Source organism: Topomyia yanbarensis, chromosome 2 (assembly GCF_030247195.1).
Source record: "Topomyia yanbarensis strain Yona2022 chromosome 2, ASM3024719v1, whole genome shotgun sequence".
NCBI classification, from domain to species: Eukaryota; Metazoa; Arthropoda; class Insecta; order Diptera; family Culicidae; genus Topomyia; species Topomyia yanbarensis.
In genome coordinates, this window is record NC_080671.1 from 394,884,616 (window position 1) to 394,909,572 (window position 24,957).

Consider the following 24,957-nt stretch of genomic DNA (forward strand, 5'->3'; position numbering starts at 1 on the left):
TTCAGAACGCTAGATAAATTAACACGCCAGAAATAACTGGTGCTTCAGGTTGGGGAAAACGACTTGGGTGCGGGACGTTAGGCATAATAGACGATTGGCATAATTTACGTTAGGCATAATGGTCAATAGGCATAATTTATAAAAAAGAAGAAATGTAACTTGTTTTATTATAGAATTAGCAAACCATAACAGGAATTTCGTAAGCTGAGGCCCTTTTCTCACAGTCACGTCCCTTAGTGACTAGCAGCAAAATTCCTTCTAGTCACCTGGTGACGTGTCTGTGAGAATAGGGCGCCAAAATATATCACAAAAAACAATGACAATAAAATTATTAATAAAATACGTAAATTCATTTTAAACTTTGCAATTAAATATTACTTTTATACAACTTAATCTTTATGCCATGAGTCGGTCATTACATACAAAGATTATTTTAAAAGATTTTGGAAATATTTCGGCATGTTTGGAAACTGTATGTGAAGAATATGTTGCATTCTACCTAGGGTGATATTTGGGAATATTAGTTTGTTTTGCTATAGAAATATTAGCCTTAACCCTTAGAGTGATCATATTGTCTCACTTTCCCCAAAACTGAAGGATTCGTTAATACTCCGATTTATTTTTTAATTTTGGAGCAATGCAATGTTCTTTTCTTTATGCGCTGAATTATAACGGAAAATCGGATCTCTATTCAAAACTTCGCGTCGCTTTTACACGTAAGTCCCCTTTCCATGACAGTATTGGTATTGTACTGTCTCTCGAGGTCAAGCAAAACTATTGAATGAAATAGGGTAATTTCGGGAGAGATGCCGCGTCAGGAGAGATGCCGCACTCTCTATATCTCGTATATGGGGTCACTTTTATGCGGTAATATGATATTGTGAGTTTGTCTTTCGAAGAATTATAACTCTAGAGATGTAAAATAATCCTTTTTAATTACTCAAGAACATTTTATTAATGATTTTGTGCGTTTTGCATCACGGAGTGCCGAAACTTTTTCAGCACCACATTAAAATTTCGTTTTTTTTATTGTTAGATTTTTTTTGGTAAATCTTGTATCAGTTGAATAGCTGGGACCTTTTAGAAGGCATTCTGATCATGAGCACGATCATCCACAATTTTAGAGGAAAATGTCGTCGTGCGGCATCTCTCCCCTACAATTGGGAGAGATGCAGCATCAAAATTTCGGGTGAGATGCCGCACTCAATGGAAGAGGATGCATAGCTAAAATGTATTTTTTTCACCTCGGAATGTCATTAAATGATCATTTGCGTCAGGTATAGGTTCTTAATAAGGTATATCCACAAACTAACGGACCTAACACAGTGACATATAGGATTATGATTATATTTATCTATATATTTAAACGGGCGATATGTATCTAAGTATTAGTTACTTCGGTTTATTCTTTAAAGTTTCAGACACTAATTTTCGTGAACGCATTGATTTGTAGTGATGTTAATATTGAGATAAAAGCGAAAATATTAACGAATTGAAGCTTTTTCAAAATGAATCTTTCAAGAACAAACCTAAGTTGTATAAATTCATTGGGAGAAACAGCCAAACAGTGCTTTTAAGGAACTTCTATCAACACATAGATATGTATATCGCTCGTACAAGCATATTGATAAATAGTGCCCTGAATTAAGTTACTCCAACTTAACCGTTACACAAGGTTGAGAAAGAAAAATATTTTTAAAATATTGAATAAAAAAATGTTTCTGGAAATAATAGTACCCCCTTAAGAAAAGTGAAGGTGCTAGCCGATTTATAGGTGTAATCAAACTTCATGAAACTCAGCTAAAGACACTTAATCACAAAAACATCAATGAGAGCCAAAAAATACTTTTGTTCACCATTTTTCAGTTTGTGACCACGGTGCGGCGTCTCACCCGCACATGCGGCATCTCTCCCGCAATGACCTTTTTTTGTAAAATGTTGGAAATTTGATGAATTTTTTTTTCATTACAAAAACCATTTCACAGTATTTTAGAAACTTGTCGCAATTGATAAAAAAATTTTCATCAATTATTGAATGGTTTACTTTGATGCAGGATCGATTTTTAAAAATGTGCGTCATCTCTCCCTAAATTACCCTAAACATAAACGGAGTTTTTCCTTGCCCAAACATTTTAGTTGCTATTTTATTTTATGCAAGGACCACTTGCTTATGAAGCTGTATAAAATGTTGATCGAGCATGACCAGCCGCCAGCAGTTTAATTCACGGTCGACTAAGTGCAAATTTTAACCCGTTTAGCAATCGACGCCCTTAACCGATAAAAATTAGTTTTAACAATTGGACATCATATTTAATATTTGATCTCCATTATGCTTAACGTATACTATACCTAAAGACCGTATGCCTAAAGTGTTTTGTGCTTTACGGGGTAAACCCGCGGATCATTCCGCTTATCTATGAGCCACAATCTCCCAAGTGTGCAAGCAATTTTTCAGACAGACATCGCAGCTTCATTTTAATTTTGTTTCCCTAAACACAAGAAGGCGTCTGAAAATTGAAAGCATGGCTGCCAAAACGTGTCTATTGAAATGATATTTAATGCGCGAAAAAATTTTACTAAAAAATCGTTCTATTATTTCAAAATTGTGTAACGCGGTTAGTTTAGAACAAAGCTAAAAACTTAATATGGGATCAGGTCCTCAATTACATCGTTTTAATAGAAATATGAAGCCAAACCTACATACAGTGAAGATCCGTTTTTATCAGCAACCGATTATGTTTACCCCCGACCTCACACGTCTGATGATCTGTAGCAAACGATCCAAGCCAATTTTGATAAATCCTTATCTACTAGATGCGAAATATGCGAAACTGAAAATAGCGATTTGTTTGAATTTCGCACTGGAAGGGAAATTTATACTAAATATTTAGTATTAGTAATAAGGAAGGGTTATGAGGTTATGTCTAGGGACTAACGAAAAACATTTTAACAACCTTGGTGTATTAAAAAGAAACAAAATAATAGGTCCCAATTTTGTCAGTATAAAATACACCTTGGGGATAATGACAAAAATGGATCATCACTGTAGTATCTACGGTAAATGTGCTCAAATTATAATGTACTACAAATTTAATGAGAAACAACGACCCTTCACAGAATATTTTGTTCGGATATCAAATTTTAACCCAACCTTACAATTACAGGACTATCACTTTTATTCTTGGTTACGAAGAATCCAAGATTCGTACGAATGTGGTTCGTATTCTCGTTTATGGCAGTAAAATCAAATGGGATTACTATTCGATCGAATCTCGCATTCATCGCAAACATGAGGGTGTTTTTGGTGTCAAAAACCTCATGGAGGTTTGGCCGTTTTTCCAGATTAGTTCCACCGTTTTACGAATTTGACTGATTGGAGCTGGTGCCGTCAGTCTGTATACTATTACACAAATTAAACAGGAATTCCATCGATAAAAGAAAAAAAATACGTTAATACACTATTTCAGAAATATTTATTTTATATTAAAATAAATTCCGTTTTCGTGTCTCCAAGATGGTACCATCCCCTTAACCCTCCGGAAGTAGCGCTAATGATCGCCTGGTGCTCTAGGACGATTTCAAACGAATTTCTGAACTTGACGCGCTCAGTTCACTACACAACTTCGAGAGGGTTAAATGAATGTAGTCAGAGTTCAAAGTTCCTAAGAAACACGAGAATAAAAGATAATACATAGTTCTAAAGCTTTTTTGCAATTTATGATCGATAATTTTTAATATTCAAGTACGAGAATTAAAATCATGCACATATGTTGATCGTTATAATACCCAAATAACAATTGAAGTTCTATAGCTTACTTACAGATACAATATAAGTTTTAAGAGTGCCATACAATTCCAATTGTTACTAGGGTAGCTATTTCAATTCTATTAGGTAAACTATCGCTCAGGAGCGTTCAGCAACTACATAATAAGATCTGTTATCATTCTTCAACGAAGTTGACATTTTCTTACGATGATTTTAGGACATAGCTTCTTTTATTTATTAATGTTTAACCCAATCCCCCCGTTGATAAGAGATGTCGGAGAATAAAATCGTTAGAAGTACCAAGAGTTATTGTTTCTAGTGAATATAATTTATATTGTTATTACACAGTGATTTCTTAAAGTTGCAATCTTACATGTTATTCTTCATCTGGGGAAAAAATGGTCTGTTGTCTTTAAATAGTATGTATGTATTGCAAATACGTGGGTGGATGATCCCAAGAACAATATGTTCCTCCGAACATAATCTCAACTCGACGTTGCAAATGCTTGCACACTGCCTAGTGTGCATCCGTCATAATGAATGCAGTAGCATTTGATGTTGCAGATCAATTATCAAATTGTATCGTTTGTATATATTTAAAAGCGAATGTCAAATTCTTGTTGTTGGGTGCTCTTTTTGCAATTTAGAACCGTCTTCTTTTGCTCTGGAAGTCATCACTATTACGATTGTTGTTGTTCATCCAGTTGCGATTTCCCATGCCAAAAGCATTTCCCGCATTTTGTGGACCACCTGCACCACCGCCTTGCTGGTTTTGTTGCTGGTCGCCGTCGCCACCGCCACCGCCTTCTTCGTTGTTAAAGAGCGACTGTCTATTTTGACCATGTTCATAATCACGAACCTCCTAGTGAAATTACAGTTTGAATTGGTTAAACGAATATAGTGATAAAAATGTGACAGAAGTTTAGAACATTTGAGATGCGCAATTATGGGATCGTCTACTGGTTCGCGCTAACAATCGGCTTGTCCGATGGTTCGAGTGGCGAGAGGAAAAATACCACTGCATCATACGCGGTTGAAATCAGCCATTTTTGGGACAGTGAACACAATCAGGTTCCTAAACACAAAGGCTGATGAAGTATGTGTTCGTAAGAAGACTCAATTGTAGATTTATTGTTCTTTATGTTTGACAAATGCGCATATAGTATAAAACGTGCACGGTGATATCGCTTCAATCTGAATATGTCATACAAGCATGTTACGAGAAAGGATAGTTGCCAAGAATTCGAGCATTGATTCCTTGGTTTATTTAAGTTATAATAAATGTTAGCAGTTCAGCATGTATTACTCACAAAGGCTTGGTGGAATGGAACAGGTACACATCAAGCGTTTTCCCTGTTCAGAGATGTTTTAAATACAAAACAATTTCATGATTTTGAATAAAAAATGTCTAAGGTTTTTAGAAGAAAAAAACATATCCTTATTTCTACATTTTTGGTTAGATTTCGCCATATATTCTTAGTTTACATGTGCCCCAGTTTGAAATTACCCATAGGAAATTGCAAACATAAGTTAATTTTTTTATTAGTTTCAAGGTGAATGAATAAGCATGGAAAAGGACGCTCATATGGCCTGTTTCATGTTTAAGCTTTTTAAAATATTTGAGTAAAAACATGGTCTGTTTCATGTTAAATCCTTTTAAAATATTTGAGTAAAAACAATGTTTTATGTGGCATGAGCCATACCGTAATACTTTTTTCATCGAATAAATATTAATACTCATATTGTTTTTGAGATTTGATGACGGCTGTATCATAGTAATATCAAGATTCGTTTTTAATTTGTGGAGAGAAACGTCAATGTTTACGAACTTGTTCAAATAAATTGTTTTTAAGTATTTCAAAATTATAATATTTTAATGGTTAAAAATCTCATATATTGGAATCGGTAGAAGTTTGGATTAAAAGTTTTTTTTATTGCATCGTATTTTTAATTCCCACAGCAGCACATTCCTTGCCTTTTCATAACATACAAATAAACTTCTTCTCGAAAAATATATCTGTATGCTATTTGTTCAATGCATACTTTATTGATTTATGAATTATATTTTCAGATAAGAAAAGAATGAAGGAAAACCTACATGTGGAACAATAGTTCAAGGGTATAAAATAAGTATGTCGAAGTAAACGACTGTAGTGGCATATTTGTTGTTTGCAGTTTTTTAAGGCCGTGTAAAATGGTACATTCATCGTACGTATGGTAATGATCAATGCAGATGTGTGCTGGGAAGGAAAGAATGTTGGTACAATACATGTTGTTACCAGAGACCGAAAATTTTTCGCATATCAGCATGCATAATTATAGAGATTTAAAATGATTTTCTAAAGAAGCATCACCCCTTATCAATTTCTAATAATATTTCGAACGCTGTCATTGCAGTACTTTCGGGAATAACCGATCTGTGGCATTAGTATTGTCGGCGAGAACGCGTCTCATATATAAACCATAATTTTTATTCTTTAGCTCGTTAAGACATTGTTATTTGTTCATCCTACATCCCCATATATAATTTTGGATAAATTTGCTGATCAAAAAAATAAAGAACTCGAAACTGATTTTTCATGAGACCAGAGACGGCCGATTTCAAGCTTCATTTATAGTTTTACTGCAAATGTTTGATTCAAAACTTGATACTATTCCTTTGAAACATGCGGATTCCAAGCGGGATACAGCAGGATTTCGAATACATAGAACGGAACTAGTAATATTTACAAATAATCTTCTGGTTCGTCCAATCTGACGCAACAGTTTTAAATCGATTTGAGCCAAATTAGTATCCCCAAGTTTTTAATTTTTTTTAACTAATGCTAGATTAGATAATGTGTTATTCGTACAGTGTGGTTTTCTCATAGATAAAAAAGTAATATGTAAAAAGTATGCAGCACAATACTTGTATCAGACATATCGTTTTAACAATTGATGCGTTATCCTCGTGCCGATCCATAATGTTTCATCCCATTCATTGCTGAATGATGCTCGTTTTCTTGTTCACACATACTCTTTTAATTATTCACTGGGGGAAGGATTTAGAAATTTGAAATGCGAAGGAAATATTTGCAACGACATAGTAACAATTGTTTGCGGTGTAAGCGACTGTGGTTTTCAGTAGATTGATTCATATACATATAATTGTTTAAATAATGAGAGGATAATAAAATAGTGTTTTTTTCAGTAGATAGTCGCACGACCAACTTGAAATCGTTCTTAATTTCTAAAATACTGAAGTTGACCAGTTTATTCTCATGAGTCAACCATTCAGATAATTGTTTACTCAATGACGATACCGATACTTTCAGTAATCCACCAGTTTAGGTGAATAATTGACCGTAATATACCGAACATTTGTATTATACCTATCTCGAAAGTTTGTAAAAAACACTGCTTCACTTCAAAAATGTATCTAAACAAATGTTTTAAAAGAACAACGCAAGTTCAGAAAAAGAAAAAAAAAGTTTTATAACATGTATCATGTGTTGCACTTTTGGCACATAATCAGTGCCTGTTATCTTTTGGCATAATATAGTCTAAGGTTCAACCGAGAATGAATCATGAAAATGAATCAGTGTATTGGTGATTGATGAAGATTTTTCCAACGATGTGAAAAAACTACTTTTTTCGTTTTCCAAGATGGAAGCTTTTTTTTATTTCGTTTATAGAGGTTTTAACCTTGAGGTCATTCGCCTCTTCGGGTTAGAAAAATCTCTTATGAAAAATTTCTAACCTTATGTGCGGGGTCGGGACTCGAACCCAAGTGTGCTGCGTACAAGGCAATCGATTTACCAACTACGCTACGCCCACCCTCAGATGGAAGCTTGTCCAAGCTTTCTCAGTTGCAACTTAACATAAAACACTGTACGGCAATTGACCACTTGACATAACAGTCGTATAGTTTAAGTACCATTTGGTATAACGTATGAAAATACTTATTTAGTGACTTATGTTTGAGTAAACCGGGTCGATCGTAAGTTTGCGTACCAAACATTTCAAATGCAAAAGACGGATAAATGCTATCAAAACCCACTTACACCCTTTGCGTGCATTTATTTCGAATTTAATCAAGATTCAAAGAAAGCTGAAAAGAAGAAATCAAACCCTAAGTTTGAGTAAATCGCGTGCAGACGAGAAGATCACAAGTTTGACAGAATCAAAGATCGGCTCATGTTTTAAAGAAGGAACAAATCTCAATGTTCAAGTAAGCGGTTAGACAAGTGAATCGCAGGTTCAGTAACACATGTTACGTAACGTTCTAGCTTATTCCACCTCCCCCATATGTCACGATGTCGTAACAACCCCCCCCCCCCCCTAAAAACGGTACGTAATTTACCTTAGGGTTTCTCGAAATCGTCTAAAATAAATTCTGAAATTTGTTGGTAACGCGCTCTTCGAAAAGAGCAAGATGGCAATATTCTGAATAAGACGATTGATTTCCATCAAGATTTTTCCAAATTCAAAATAAATTTCTGGGAAATGGTTAGCACTGGGTATTCGTTCGTTCTAGATGCATTTCTCGGAAAGGGTACATTCTGGAATATGGTATTCCGTGAAGTGGAAATTTTGAGGGAACAGCTTTCAATGCAATAGTTATTGCTGGGGGACAAATTAGTATCACTAATTTAGTTTCTGGGGATACGCTGTAAATTTTTGGAGCATAGACGATTTGTAAAATTATCCAGTGCTGCTTATCAAGACAATGGTGATCAATTTTTCATCTATTTTGAGAAGTGCGCGTTTATGGAATGCAAGATTACGTGTAATAGTCTACGTATATTCTGTAGTAACATGACTTTGGAAAGGATCCGGTTCGGTAATGATAAAACCAGGGGCTTCTATCGCGAAATCAAAACATATGGCGATTCAAATAGAATTACATGCAAGCTATATATTTTTTCCGGACGGAATAAGAACTGAAACATATTGCATTATCATATTCTTCAGTTCAGATAGAATTTAGTTCAGATAAATGAATTAGTTATTAAGGGGTTACATCAAAGTTGAGCGCGAAACAAAATAATCATATATTGGAACATTTTCTCGACACAATAAAGAGATGAATCGAGATTCTGTGAAAAGAATTTATAATACTAATTGTGATGTACAATAAATCAAGAGTACTTATTGAAAAGGTCCTAAGTGTCATTCAGCTCGAAATGAGAAAAACGAGTTTAAGGTGCAACTGAGAATGCCTCAATAAGCAGCCATCTTGGAAAACGAAAAAAGCAGTTTTTTCTCACACCGTTGGGAAAATCTTCATGAAAAAGAATGTATGCGGGGCATTGGTAGAGTATTACTGATTCATTTTCATGAAGATTTTTCCAACGGTGTGTTAAAAAACTGCTTTGTTCGTTTTCCAAGATGGCCGATTTTCCAAGCTTTCTCAGTTGAACCTTAAAGTTTCATAGACCTAAAACAATTCCTTATTTGAGAACAAATATGTGTGTTAATAAAATAATTAGATCAATATTGTCTAAGGACTATGCGCCTTAGGTGAATAACACTAAAAATATGAAATGTTTTGTACTAATGTAGTTTTCAAGCTCATTAGTAAGATGCGTTTTTTTATAGAACCTTTATCCTTTCAGAAGTTTTGAAACATTTCACGCATATGTCCATTTAAAAGTCTCAAGAGCAAAATTTTAAAATATGAACATTTTGAGACTTTTTGTATAATGCTTGTTATTTTTATAAATATAGGGCATAATGAGTTCTGGTTTTTGACATTTGTTAGCTGTGTAATGTGCTGCAAATAACTCAGTTTATTTACATTTGTCACTAAGGACCATTTGAATCAGCACTCAGAGTTTTCTTAAAAATGCTCTACGTCCTAAAATCTATATTCCATAATTTTTGAGCTAGAGCCAAAAATAAGTTTTTTCAATTCTTTAGAACGAATGCAAGCGAAGATTTTTTTTCGTGTTCAGATTTTTCGTGAAATGATGTTATTCTTAGTAAAAAAGGCACTGAAAATGTCATAAAATTGACACAAAACTCTTCGTAAAAATATGAAATCGTGAAAGAATAAAATCCTATGTAAATTTGTGGATGAAGTAATTTTGAATATACTGTGAAAATTGCACACTGATCCAAAATCATTTGTTCGAGCTCGAAGAAAATGGTTTCAGTAAAAACAAGGTAGAAGTTTTCAGCATCTTCACTACCCATAATCGCAAGTCAGTCCCATGTTCGAAAGGATTACCTTCTACATGGGGACTGGCTCGTGATTATAGGCAGTTCAGGGTCAACATTTCAGAAGGTTGTTTTGAACTTGAAGGAGGAACAAATCTCAAATCAGACCCTATGGGATCATCCATAAATGACGTAGCAAATGACGTAGCATTTTTTGAGTGATTTTTAACACCCCCCTCCCCCATTGTAGCATTAAGTCACAAACCACCAAATACCCACCCAGTGAATTACGTAGCTTGACGGTAACCGCACCTCCCCCCCCCCCCCTTGTCCCCGTAAAAAATAAAAAATCAAATAAAAAACGATGTTAGTTAGATGAAACGAACAAGGTTGTCGTGAAACCAGGTCAACCCCTATTCCCTTTAAAAAAGCTACGTAGCATGACATGACCCCCTACCCCCCTGTCATCACATATCGTCACAAAATACAAAACTCCCCCATATATTGCTACGTCATTTATGGATGGTCCCTATGTTCAATTCGCAGTTATTGATTTGCATCATTCATTCAAACAGCCGACCTGCTCAATTATTTTCCATTCATTTTCAATTTCTACAGAGCAGATGACAGCTTTGGTCGGTGAATGAAAAAGCATCAATTTGAAATGAAGCCGTACGATTGTCATGAAAATCCCGCCAACTTGAAAGTGAATGATTGAGGGAGGCTTTGATTTTGAATCATGGTTGGGTTTGATTGAGCTGAAAGTACTTTGCACCACTGCATAAAAGGCATTTCGACAGAATTGAAAACTGGAACATTTCTATACAGTCCCCTTTCATATTTCGACATATCACATTTTAGATCAATAAAATTAATTTCAATTTTTTTGAAACTACCCCTTTAGTTCTTTGAATCTGAGCACACATTCAATTCAGCCCACCGCGCTCAGAAGTCGACCGCATATCAGGTGAGATGCTTAAAATAACTCATACCATGGTATCCGCTCAACGGTTGCATCCTTTATTTCGCAATACCTAGGACATCGCAACTCTTCCGGTGACTGGATACAGTATATCTTAGTGAAAGTACCCAAAAAGAAAAAAAACCACTAACGAGACACTATGCTGCTATGTACCATTCTCAATGTTCTATGCAAAGTGATCCTAACCCGCATTTAGAAGAACTCTCCGGCGGCAGCAGGCCGGAATCCGTGTGATCCATTTTGTCACCCCCAATATCATTCTGGAGCAGGCGGTGGCAGATCCGGAACCACTGATGGCGTTTTGCCTCTAGCTAGCCCAACGGTGCTCTGATATACAGTACAGAGTACACTCAACGACCTTGATCGAACTAGAGACTCTTTTGGTTCGGGATGGCACCAAAATACGGTGCCAGTCGTCTAGAGGATCAGTCTGCTGCGAGCAGGTTTCTAGATTATGTTAGGTCCACGCTCAGAAGTGGTACCATCGGATTCTGACGAAGTACAGCGCATGCCTCCTCATAGAAGACGAAACCTATCTGCCGTTCTACGCTCAATTGTCCTATGTTGCAAAACTAGCAACTGAGAAAAACACGATTGAAGATGAGAATTCTGGAGGGAAACGGTGCAACAAATGAAGCTTTATTGTCCCGAATTACGTTCGAGGCAATCGTTTCCAATATAATCAATACAGTTTTTCATCATAAAAATCCAGTTAACGTAAGTTTTCCCGAAAAATTTTAAGTGGGACTGTAATGCCGAGAAATCGGACAGCACCGGCATATTCTCCGCATATCAGTCCCACCACGATCTGTGCAAACGATGTTCATTGCTCATTTCGTTTACAACAGTGTATTCTTGTTACAGATTTTTTGCTTCATCAAAATCGGAAATAGATCCGTTCGCCATGCGACGACAGTGATGAAGAGCATTATTGCCGCTAGAAGCATAATTGTCTCATGTGTATAGGGATTCCCATAGCACATGGGACAGTTATGCTTCTAGTGGCAGATTACAGGATTGATCTCACTGCTGTATTTAATATTACCACGGCCATCTCTTTTTTAATGAATCTTTATTTTTCCACCAATGTTTTCAGTACCTGACATCTAGTTTAATGTGCTTCCTTAATAAACGCTGCGTAATTATGTTTTATTGCACATTATTTTGAGCTTTTTGGTAGTGGGACAAACATGCGTAGAATTTCAACAATGGAACAAACAGACTTGAGTCTTCGAACAAGCTGTATGATTTGGATGTGTTTTCTGAAAATATACTTCAAAAAGGACTGTTTGATGCAAAAAAGTTAAAATAATCAAAAAGTAACATGGGACAATTAAGCGCAGAACGGCAGTATATAAAGGTGAATTTCAGACAAAAGTTTTGTCTGGTCACCGCTCCGGGTAATTTTCTCAGTAAATTCAACTTGGTTTTCGACAATAAATTTACTCAGGAACTAATACTCTGGTAAGGAATTTGCAGCGGCGGATTCAAAACCAAACTATTTAGTACCAAGAAAACGAAGGACTGGAAGCTGTACAAGTAAGGGTACCTCCTAGAGAAATGGACTTATTAAGGCTCACAAAGTTCCAATGAAGTTCTAGTCAGATTTAGCTAGCTACCCCGGTACAATCGGGAAGTGCTACAATAGCAATGAGGTATATACTGCCGTGATATGCATAACAGTCCCACCTGCATAGGAAACCCATAGCAAATGGGACTGTTATGCGAATCACGGCAGTATATAGGTGTGGCAGAACACACGGTTTGCTAGTGTTGCCAACCAAAAATATGTAAACAATCCAGAAGCACAACGGGTCGACGTCATAGCGTTCATACGATTCAATGGGAGCAGAACGAACGGTATGACGAAAGCAAGTCGATTTATTCTGTGATCACTCACACCACTCATGTAAGATTCATCTCACGAATAGCAAAGTGCCATCTTCGCCATACCTGTATATACTACATTGCTACAATAGTACCGCGAAGACAACGTGATTTTTAACGACAACGGTATCAGTACACCAAAATGTCCGCAATTCCGCCGAATGGTGAACTGCCCATAACAGCATAAGAGTCCCATGTTGAAAAACAGCAAGCCGAGAAAAACGCTGTTCAAGATTGTTCCATCCATTGAGCTAAATGGATGGGACAACCATGTTTTGGTATTTTTTTTTGATATTTTCTGAACAAACCCGGTAATCTTATTTGTGCAGTGTGATTCAGTGGTGATACAGAATACAATCCAACGGATAACTCATTTTCGACAAAAATCCGCATGGGGCTCTTATGCGTTTATGGGCAGTGAAGTAATTGGGTAATTATGAAACGGAGCTTAAAAAAACTGAAAGGACAACTCAAGACACTGCACAGACGGTTTGGAGTTGAAAAAAAAAATAGATGCTGAGGTTTACCTGACAAGGATGCAAAATGCCTACCGTTTCTACGGCTGTGGTATTTTTCCTACATTCTCATTTCTCATACGACGCTACTGCTGTTCGATACTGCAGGATGCCTAGCACTGTACGACAACAATGCAGTGGCATGACAAAAAATACTGTCCCTAGTAAAGCCACTAGTCGCGAGCGATATTGCTTCTCTTTCCTTATTTTGCACTAATATTTTAAAATACAAACAACGACAATGAATGCGGTTCATTTACGCCACGACTAGGGTTCGTAGTACCGACCCATTTTGGCGAGAACCGGTACTGCAGTACTTAAGCCCCGAGTACCGGTACTCGAATATTTTTTCAAAAGATTCTAGAAACGCTTCAAAGAGAAAATAAATGCTCTAACTTGTTTCATTGCAGCAGATGGTATTTTTCGAATGCAGCACCTTGTTTTTTTCGAGATCTAGGCCACTATGGGTTCAATAACTGCGGTTTTGTCGACCACAACAAATGGTAAATATAAGAAACCCTATTATCAACTTTTTTACATTTGAACGACATTCTAATTAGCTAGAGATTACTGGGTAGGGAAAGTTATGAAAATTACAGCCATAGTACTCAAGAGCAAGGATGTGAAGTATACAGATCGGAAAACTAGAAGTGGCAGGGTCATTAGAACAGGCTTAATATCTTACGGGATTAGCTTTTGTCTTTTGCTGATGAGGGTCGAGCTTAGCCAGCATAACTACGAATCACCCGAGTTCAGCAGCATGTGTCTTGGCATAGACAGACTTGCCCATCTTTTTTCCGTGACAACCGACATCAACAGTAAATCGAAGCGACTTATGATTTTTATGCTTTGCGCTTTATGGCTCCTAATTTCCTGTAAAAACTACAAGGGGCAGCCCTATGGGGTTGCACGAACTTTAGACGTAGGACTATACTACTTAATGTAAAATATTTATTTTCTACATTTAGAGTAATAATAAATCAAATATATTTCTTACGAATAGTTTAAGCATAACCAATCATCGAATGTTACATATTGAACCAAACCTTCTTGGTTATTTCATTTGTAGTAGGCGATCAAATCCAATTAAACTTATTTGAGAAGATCTGAAGAAAGAAGACAGAAATCCGTGACCGAACTAATATCTGAAACAAAATCTTTATAGCACGAGATCAGCTTTTAAAAATTGTAAAAACTTTTCGATTGTGTGTGGTAATAAACACGGACCGGTGAAGAAAAATCAAATTTCAGGCAATATAACCACATTTCATGTACAGACCAAGCTTTCTAGTTTTATTTTGCCATCATTTTAACTTTCTCTAAGTATGTATAGAAAATTAAGCGAATGCAGTTGTCTTAATCATATATCTGTGCTTTCCATCGATCCGCGTAAGTTTGTTGCTAAGAAAGTTTTCGTCTTTGCGCAACGAAAGCACAGATTGCTATCATGCAGGTTACGCATGCATCCGTTAACAAACAGGGATGCCACATTGAAATCTGTGTTTGGTCAAAAATATCATTTTACTATCTGTGATAACTGAAAAATCTGCGATAAATTTCCGAAAAATCTGTGAAAAATCACAATATTTTCAAAAATCTATGAAATTTTCATCAAAATGCCAAAAATCTACCATCTGTGGTCAAAAATTGTTAAAAAAATCCCTGACATTACAGAAAAATCTGTGAATATAATAACGCTGCCAACAAATTAGATATTCCTACATTCGCCTCAAACATTGAACCCAAGCGAACAAAGCAAAATGAGTCAACGCTGATGATGATGGGTAGAGCGAAAGAGACAACTAGTACCACGATACTATGTTAGCCGTGGTTGCAAATGGAGCTCGAATGTACAAGCGAATAACTGTGTTCGAGATTGTACATAAAAGTGTGCTGGAAACGAGAACAACACAAAAGAAAGCACAGCACAGCAAGCAGTGCAACGGAATTCTCACTCAGCTACTCACTGGCTGTGAAAACACACAGCGCAGTGATCTGCTCCGCCTGCCGTTCAACAGGCAACTGAGCTTGTCCGGCCAAATCCGTTCTTTAAATAGTCGATGGTGACGTCATTCATAGAAGCGTAGCGCGCTAGGTACACAAATCTGTCATACCGGGCTTGCGAGGCGCTATCTTCTGTGTGTAAATGCGCGATATATTGACAAGGTTGTATATAATTTAAATTTGTAATGCCATGATAATAAAAATCTTTGGGTTTATCTATTGGAATCTATTCTTAGAAGTATTTCGGGGCGATTTGTGCAAAAAAATTGAAAATTTATCGTGAAATGGCTGAATTATATGCGTTTAAAATTGGACCACTTTTCGTTACATACCATTTTTGTAGAATTTGCAAAGTGCACCCCCATATCGAAAACAAAGACGTAGTCCTACGTCAAAAATGCGAACTCATCCGGAAACTGATGGAATAATTTCGCAATTTTCTACATCAAATCAATCCCGAAAAATACCTGGTTTTATGTGTCCGGATTGTAAGGGACCGCTACAATAATATCTTCCATATAAACCGGTTTTTGCGGTTATACGTCGTAATACCATCTATTCCATGGTAAACCATTTCCCCGCATACTATGCTTTGACAAGTCAATAACATCATCGGTATTGCGTATTAAACTTATTTTAAGAAGACGTTCCTCTTTTAAGAAGTCGTTATCTGAAAGATTGCTTTTTTTCATGAGCTGCTTGAAAATATTTTTTTGGAATTTATTTGATTTTAATCCTTTGTAAAGCAGTAGAAATTTATTTAATTTAGGTTTGTGTGCCTTAATGTGACAACTATATAGCCAATATTTTTTTGGTCTTTGCGAAAAAAGTACTTGTATAAGGAGGGGGTATCCGGTAAGGTATTTCCAGCGAAAAAAAATATAAGATTCTAAAATTACTATTACTAGGTATTATTCAGATCATTTTCAAATATTTGTCCAGGTAACTACAGGAGCTGTTCACAAAATTTTTGTCATAATTTTCAATTTTTTTTTAGTAAAACCGAACTATTAGCTTCAAAGTACAACAAAAAATTAAAAATCAAGCAAAAAATAAATGCTCCTGTAGTTACCTGAGGAATAATGTAAAGTAGAACTGTTCAAAATTCCGAAATGAATGGTCCAGTAAATGATAATTCTGCCGTAATACGCATTAGTGTCTCAGGTCCTATGGGATTCCCTATATACATAGGATAATTATGCGTATAACAGCAGAATTAAACATTGTGAAAATAAAAACTCACATTTTTACTAGACAAGTTATTAGCATTCACATAACTTCTCGCACCACTTCTTCAGATAAATAAATTCGCCAAAAATGCACTAACGAGTTTATCACCGTATCCCTTTTGTGCTTGCTGTCTTGCTGGCGCATATGAAAAACATGACAAAACTAGTCTATCCTATTTTGTTGTTGGTTTTCTGGATAATTTAGCGTGAATTTTGAAAATTTTTGTTTATTTTTACTAAAATAAATTATCCGCTTCTCCGGTTAGAACGGAGATCAATTCAATTTTATCACAAAAATTGTTCTCGCGCTATTTGGAAAACGGAGAATTTTGTGACTTCTCTTGTCCAGTAAAAGTAGGACATCGGATGAATTCCCCGCGTAGTGCGAATCTGTATCTATGACATCTATGCCTTCTTATGTGCATTAGCAGCTTAGTGGAAATATTTTAGGAATATTATTAATAATTTTCAAAACGAACTCTTTTTTGAATTGTAGCATGTGTGCTTACGAGTGCTTTCATATTAATTGTTAAGTTTTTTAAATCTGTTTTTGAACCCAAAATCAAAACAAATTCACAATTTGTAGTTTGCCAAATGAAGTTTCCGAAAAATGACGTAGAAAATGATATCCACAAGGCAGTTCGTGGATATCATTTTCTACGACATCCTCAGGTGACATTTAGAAATGATACCTGATCTAATTATGCTTCCCGTTATTGTAGGTAATGGTGCATGCGTTGTCTTAATCTTTACTATGATTATAATTTTTTTTAATGGCTCCGCTTTTAAGATAATAAAAGGAACTCACAAACATAAGCCGTGCCAAGATAATTAAAATAAAAAATTAAAGAAAAATTGCTTTCCTTAAAACATGCACAATGTAGTATACTTTTGCAATCTTCTTTTGAGCATGAGCTGATCTTGAAAAAAAATGGAATTATATTGCTTTTAAATTTCTGTGAGATTGTCTTCTTTAGAACAGATGCAGTAATCAAAAGGCAACAAGGCAATAAAAGCATTTACAGATATTTTTGTTATAATTTATAGGTACAAAGTATACATAAATACAGTGAAGACCCCTTGGTGAATTTTAGGCTGATGAAACCGGGACATACATTTTTCTTTCTTTTTAAGAAACCGAAGCTATTAAAATATTCTTCTTTAGTCCCTAGATATAGCCTCATAGTCTTACCTGATTATTTAGCTTAAACTTCCCTTAAGGGGCTCTGACAGCGAAAAATATTTTTTTTTTGCATATTTCGCATCTCTAAGATAAATAAAATATGCTCAAGGAAAGATTTACTCGAATTCAATTTGGTTCGGTTGCTAGAGCCCATCAAACTTTTCATATGAAGCTGATAAAATCGGGTCAAAAAGCTGATAAATCGGGGGTAGGGGAATTATGGTTAAAACCGACACCTTAAGCTTAACAATTTTTCTAAGTTGCCACAAACCAATAAAATTATAGTTTTTATGCAGAATGCTTCTTCAGAAAATTCTTAACAAGACTTAATTTTTTCAGCGCTTCAAAAAATTAATTTCATTAAAAATTATTGGTTGTAAAACTTGGAAAACAAAGTGACTTTTTGTAGGCACTGCCGGTAAACCCGACACCCTATAAGGGTAAGATCGACACCCCCTTTAATTTGTTTTCTCTCCACTTTATTAAAATCTTTATCTTTATTAAAAATGAAATATATGCGTGAATAATGAAGTGTGAGTATGTATGATGCAAATATGTGCTTTTTATTGCTTCATCATGAGGTGAGGGGAAGAAAGTTCGAAAGCGTAGTACTATAAATAAGAGTATTTTATGCTATAGGATTATTTATTGATGAGTATTTCCAAATAATCCTTGCGCACATCATTGCAACCTCCAGTGTCATTTTATTTCGTAAGAGAAGATTTGCAAGCGTTCTACGTTCTGCTAATTGAATTCATTCACTTATAAGTGACACACACACTTCTTAGTAAAACTATCTTTTTCAGATTTGATTTTTCGGACTCTGATCATCACCGATCTATTGGGGTATACATAAGATCATTGTCTCATTGCGATATAGTTCGTCTATGACAAACCAAGAGAACACTAGAAATTCGGTTTGATGAGCTTCTTGCAGAAATAGCAACAGCTTCGATAGAATCAGATAAGCAAAAATTCCAATTTTTGATTTTTAAAGAGACTTACAAGAAATAAACACAATAAAAGTATTTCTGTATATTTCTGCTGATACTATAGTGTTCTAATAGGCTAATTGAAGTGTCACAAAGATCCCCAGTATTTTGAAATGAATCGCAAGTGTACACAACCATCTTAACAGCGTGTCGGTTTTACCCTAACCATAGGGTGTCGGTTTTACCCCAACAGCGCACATTTTTTTATAAAAGCGATTAAAAATACTGAATTTCTCAAACTCGTCTTCAATGCACCTAGTTGATCATAGGGACCATTCATAAATTACGTAACGCTTTTAGGGGGGGAGGGGGTTCGAGAAGTTGTTACATATTGTGACATAGGGGGGAGGGGGAGTAAGCTAGATCGTTACGTAACATGTTTTCATCGAAGAAAAAAAAATTTCAAGGAATTTGTTACGTAATAGGGGAGGGGGGATAACTAAATTTGTGACAATTTGTTACATGGGGGGAAGGGGAGTCAATTTTGGGCAATTTTTGCGTTACGTAATTTATGAATGATCCCATAGGACAGGTAGGTACTGAAAAATGTGATGATTTGAAAAGTTTTTGTTCGGTTAAAACCTTAAAATCTACCAACAAAATTTAACATCCATACAAGTATGAACGCTGCTGTCGTATATTTTGTTTATTTTAATGACATTTGGCGTACTAACGTAAATCCAATTTTTCTTTAAATGCTCTAAATAAACGTACTAATAATAATGTATCATTATGAAATGAATAAAAATTTGATTTCTGGGAAATGTTGTGTGGTGTCGGTTTTACCCACAGTGTCGGTTTTTCCCACAATTCCCCTAGATAAAATCGGATGCTGATAAAATCGGGTCTTCACTGTATAGATCAAACCAATTGGTCGGTGTTAAGTCAGACCGGACTAAATCGTAAAACATCAACAATTGAGATAATGATAGCATTGGATAAAGAATTTCTTTAGCTACCAACGACTTTTGCCAGATTTGAAATATGTAACAATAAGCAAGAGTTATGTATGACTAAAATAAATTTTAAATTATAATGTAAAGGATGCTGCGAAGCTAACTTTAAATTCATTTTGCCCGAAATCAATAAATTCTGTCCGGTCTGACTTAACACCCACCAATTAAAAATGCATAATTGTGCTATAAACAGGGTGTACACTTTTAGGTTTTACTTGTCACAAACTAAATTTTATAATGTATAATTAGAAGTCGCGTTTTTGCAGATTTTTGTTTCTTATTTATTTCATTGGTTCATTTGACATGGCACATTGCTTTAGCTTTACTGTGCCGAAGATTGAGAGTGTGGGTCGCTTGGTTCATACAAAAAGAAAAATATTGAATTTTTACATACGTTGTTGAAATGACTTTAAGTATGCTGCCGATAAAAAATAAATTCAAGAAAATGGTTCGTTCGAAAAATAAAAAATGAAGAATGTGGCCCCTTCCTTGTTTGTTAGACATTCCAAAAGACGTTTTTGATCAGTCGATTTTTGTTTATTGCTTCTAGCATTTCTCAGGTGGGTTCGACGTCCGCCAAATCGTCGATTTGGTTGTAACACCAAACGAATATGACCAACGAAAGACGACGTTTTTTGCACGGTTTTTTCTGTTCTTTTAAGGAAGGACCCAGCTGTGAATTGTCAAAGGTTTCATGCAATGCTTCGTGCAGCATTGACATGACCTGTAATTATATTGAATACGATATCTTGTGGGTTTACACTAAGACAAGACAATTGACGATATAATAAATTACATTATTTGGAATGTGGAAGATGCTGGGCTAGCGTCACGTTTCCTTAATGCGCATTTTTCAGAGATATCATAATCAATCTTTTTTTTCCGATGAAGTTGTAACCAAATGTATAAAAAAAGTCGCTTACACAGTAATGATTGTTAATCGTTGCAAATATAGTCCTTCGCAAAACGAAAGTTGTTTTTATCGTGATCGTATCTGTAGAGTAGTATCTAGCGTATATATCGAAGCCAGTATTTTTAGTGAGATGTAGTTTAAGAATTTTAAACTAAGAAACATAAGCGGTTAAGCCGTCCTCAGTTTGATAGCTGAGTCTTTGAAAGGGCGGATTCTTGAAACTAACAAATTAGGAAAAGAAACCGCTTTGTAATTGTTGTATTCTGTGATCCGAAATGGATTAATGTTTCAAGATGGTTGATCAGAAAACAGCGCTTCTTTCTTCGCTTGCCGCTGTCTGTGTAGTCATAATAGGTTAAGGATTGACTTACCATTCCGCCCATTTTGTTACCAGTTGGATTGACGCCGGCATCGTTACCTCCGTCGATAATGACGGGATCACCACCTCCGCCAAGGGCCTTATTCTGAAAAGCAAACTTTTGTTATTTCTTCATCAAATCGATAAATCCAATTAACATACCTGCATAAACATATTATTTTCCTGCTGACGTCGATTCAAATCATCATTACTGCGTTTCATGCGGTTTTGCATTTGTTCAACGTTAAGTTTCATCTGCAGTTCCATGCGTGCCTTGGCTTCTTCGGCCTGGCGTTGTTTCATCTCCCATTCGGCTTTTTGACGGTCACGGTCCTGTTCGCGCATTCGGAGTTCTGCGCAAAAAAACAATACAAACATTAACGATAGTTTTTGTGTGTATCACAGACGGGAAGCATTTGTAAGACGACAAGAACCTAGCAGCAGGACAGGGGACTCGTTTCATAAATTTTTCAGAAACTGAACCACTGAATTTAACAAAACTAAACTGAAAAAAGTTACCTACAATGAGGGCAAACAGACATATGTGTGTAAAACTTCCAAGAGACAAACAGACCCTACTGATTAATTTTGACATAACATTAGTGCAATTTTCACTTACGTTCGCGCAGCTGCTCGGTCTCATGTTCGTAGCGACCGAATTCCATCTGGGCTTCGAGTTTTTCCTCCTCCATAATCATCTCTCGCTTTAGAGCTTCGGCCTTCTGCTTGAACAATTCATGCATGTGCTTCCAACGCTGACCATATTCGTGTTCGAAGGAACCCATTTCAGCGAAACGTGGCCCAAGCTGTTGATAGATAACCAGAATAAATGCTACCTAATGAAATGTATGACATCACACAATTCGCTTACCTGACGCGCCTGCATGAAGTCAGGAATCTTTTTGTTCAGCGACTTCTCCGGTAAACCATCGGTGTCATCCTGATAAGTATACGGTTCAACAATGACCGGACGCAGAGAAGAGGTCAGCATGTAACACTGTTCGGTACAGAAACGCAACGCGGCCATGGCGCATGGTTTGATCTTGAACTCGACAATGCCTTCCCCAGTGGATTTGCCACGTTCATCAATTTGAACGGAGGCACGTTCCAACGGTCCGAATACTTCAAATGCTTTATACAGCAACTCATTGCTGACAAATGGTGTCAAATTTCTTACGCGGAGTGCGGTCGCGTTTGGAGCGAAGCGTACTCTTAAAATACGATTCTTGCGCGATGTTCCGTCCAATTCTCTCTTAGCTTTCTCCGCGTTCGAGAAATAATCTACACGCACAAAGGCGTAGTTTTTATCTTTGTTCATAAATACCTCCGTAATATCGCCGTACGGTTTGAACAGCTCGATCAGCTCCTCCTCGGTTACATCATTTGTCAGATTGCCAATGTACAACCGGTTGCGACCGGCAAACTTTGGTGTCTCACTTTCAATCGGCGGAAGATCCAACAACGGTCCTTGCAGCATACGCAGCCTTTCGTTGATAAAATACTGCTCCCCCGGACCACTGCGACGCCGATCGAAGCTTTGATCGCCCTAGAAAATGTTTTTGATTTAGATATTTATTTACATGAACATCACATTAACTTTTCAAAAGGGCCTAGAAGATTCAAAAAATTTGCTATTTTGCTAATTTCCCTTATTACGTTTTTATTTTTACATGAAGCAAAACAAAAACTGCCATGAATTTGCTGTAATTTAAATGCAGAAAACTTTTTTGCTTGCCAATACGAAAGGTAGTAATGTAGATTAACGTATTTTTTTTTTGCGAATTTCCCCACCGACGGGAAATAATTTAGCCCTTTTGAATAATTCAAAGCCAATCAGCCAAAGTGGAAAATGCATATTTACTTTAATTTAATCATTTAATAGGTTTGTTCTAGCACCGGGCGAAACTGAAAGTACTCCGATGTAGAGTGTAAAATTTCGCGTGTAAACGGGAGCAAGTTTTGTTTTGCTTTAAAGCAACTGGGGGCAAGAATCGAGTGTTTGAATAAACCAAATATTTTTTTTCGTCGAAACCAAAATTGAACGACTGATTTTCTTATCATACACTTTATTTGGCTAGACAACACAAAATTTTCTTTTAACTGGTTCCCAGTGACAAGCACAATGATGCCTAGTAGAATAATACCATTAACATCCGCCATTTTGGAACGCGTGCCAATGATGCCGTATTCAATTTGATTGTAACTTACATGGCCCGTAATTTAAAAACATCATTACTGCCACAAGAGTTAACTTGTAATTTGTTTTAAAAAGCAAGACACTCATTTTTGATTGCAAATTTGGATTAATTCTGTATTACAAACAGAATTAGTCATCGACGCTGCTGTTCCATACTGAAACGCACTTTTCGAATAAACAATTTTATCAAATTACTATTATGTACTTACATCGCCGCCTTGACTGTTGCGGTTGCGGTTACCGCCACGATTGCCCTGTCCTCCTTGACGGTTTTGCTGCTGATTATTTCCATCGTTGCCACCGTCCGGATTGTTCTGCCGATTACCAAAACCGCCGCCACCGCCCTGTTGGTTTCGATTGTTGAATCGATTCTGGAATCCGCCGCGCTGATTCTGCTGGTTTCCGCCACCACGGTTCTGGTTTTGTCCCCGGTTACGCTGTTGGTTACCACCTTGGTTCTGATTGCCCTGACCGCCCTGGTTCTGATTGCCGGGACCACCTCTGTTCTGGTTACCACCGGGACCGCCGCCACCTTGGTTTTGATTACCGGGACCGCCGCCACCTTGGTTTTGATTACCGGGACCGCCACCGCCTTGATTCTGATTACCGGGACCGCCGCCTTGATTCTGATTACCGGGACCTCCGCCTTTGTTCTGGTTACCGGGACCACCACCTTGGTTCTGATTGCCAGGACCACCTTTCTGCTGCGGTCCAGCGTTGTTCGGCTGCCGCTGCGGTAGCGGATTACCGTTAACTTCTGGCTTAGCTACCTCCATTTTTTGTCACTTTTGATAATCACTCGTTTATCACTTCAAAACTTTATGTAACACTAAAACAAAGTTTTAGTTGTTATAACTATTATTTTATTAGCAGGATTAGCCACAAATTAACTAAAACCACCAGCAGAAAAACGCAAAGCGCACAAGTCGACTGTCGGGAGCAAAGTGAGAAAAGTTCCACAAAACGTAGAAGTCTACAATGATCTAGTACTGCCATTGCACTAAAGTGTTACCTGATGGCTGATATGCTACCCAGAACAGGGATGCCATCTAACATATTTTTCTATGCGTTTTCCGACTACACACCGAAAAAAATTTGTAGGTTCAACAGAAATATGGAATAACTTCAATAAATAAAATTACGCGCTTGAAAATTTATCATAATTTAAACTAAAAATATGTGTGATTGAATCCAATTTATTGTTATCCATTTTTTGTTTAGCACTTTAACCAACAAAATTATCGGCTTAAATTGAATACATTTTTATTTCAATAATTTTCTTTAAATTTTAATAAAAAAAATTATTGAAGCGAAAAATAAATTTTATTGAATTCGATAAATAAATTTGTCTCCCGACAAATCTTTTTTTGCTTTTATTAACGACATTTTACACCGAAAGGGTGCATTCATGTTGGGCAATGAAATTATTAAAATTAAAAATAAATTCAATGAAAGGAAAAATAGTACAGTCGTGATTCGCTGGTTGGACACTTTTTAGCTGGACCGCTTTTTCGTTGAACCTCCGCTAGTTGGACCATTATCCAACTAAAAAGCATCTGAATGTCAAAATCTCATGTCAAATTTACTTTGACAATCTGTCTAACAATCTTTTACACTACTAATGTCTTCTTTTAAGAGTTTTTGACATTTGTTAGTCGGTCCAACTAGTGAATCGTATTCGTTGGTTGGACAGGAGCTGTGACCAAACCAGCGAATCACGACTGTACACCACAATACATTTTTCTTCAATAATCTTTTTAGTTTTTGGATTTCCATTGAGCGGTTGGAGAGCGTTCATCACAAACCTCTGCTAAAAACAAGCTTCGGAGTATGC

General features: G+C 36.4%; 1 protein-coding gene across 3 annotated transcripts in view; it reads right to left on the minus strand.

Annotated features, from left to right (window-relative positions):
* Window positions 1–24,080, minus strand: part of LOC131684840 (hrp65 protein-like) — a 56,697-nt gene extending 32,617 nt beyond the window's left edge. For 2 of the 3 annotated variants that reach the window (XR_009304690.1, XR_009304688.1), the window contains exons 1-5: window positions 23,333–24,080; window positions 21,798–22,472; window positions 21,546–21,732; window positions 21,089–21,279; window positions 20,940–21,032 (exon numbers count right to left, since the gene is read on the minus strand). Coding sequence is in view for 1 of the 3 variants with exons in the window: in XM_058968049.1 (XP_058824032.1) it covers window positions 4,410–4,628; window positions 20,940–21,032; window positions 21,089–21,279; window positions 21,546–21,732; window positions 21,798–22,472; window positions 23,333–23,899 (1,932 nt within the window). In the remaining 2 variants the exon portion in view is untranslated. Of the gene's footprint in view, window positions 1–4,072; window positions 4,629–20,939; window positions 21,033–21,088; window positions 21,280–21,545; window positions 21,733–21,797; window positions 22,473–23,332 lie in introns of those variants that run through there. The other variant, XM_058968049.1, reaches the window with a different exon arrangement.
* Between the last annotated feature and the right edge of the window lie 877 nt (window positions 24,081–24,957).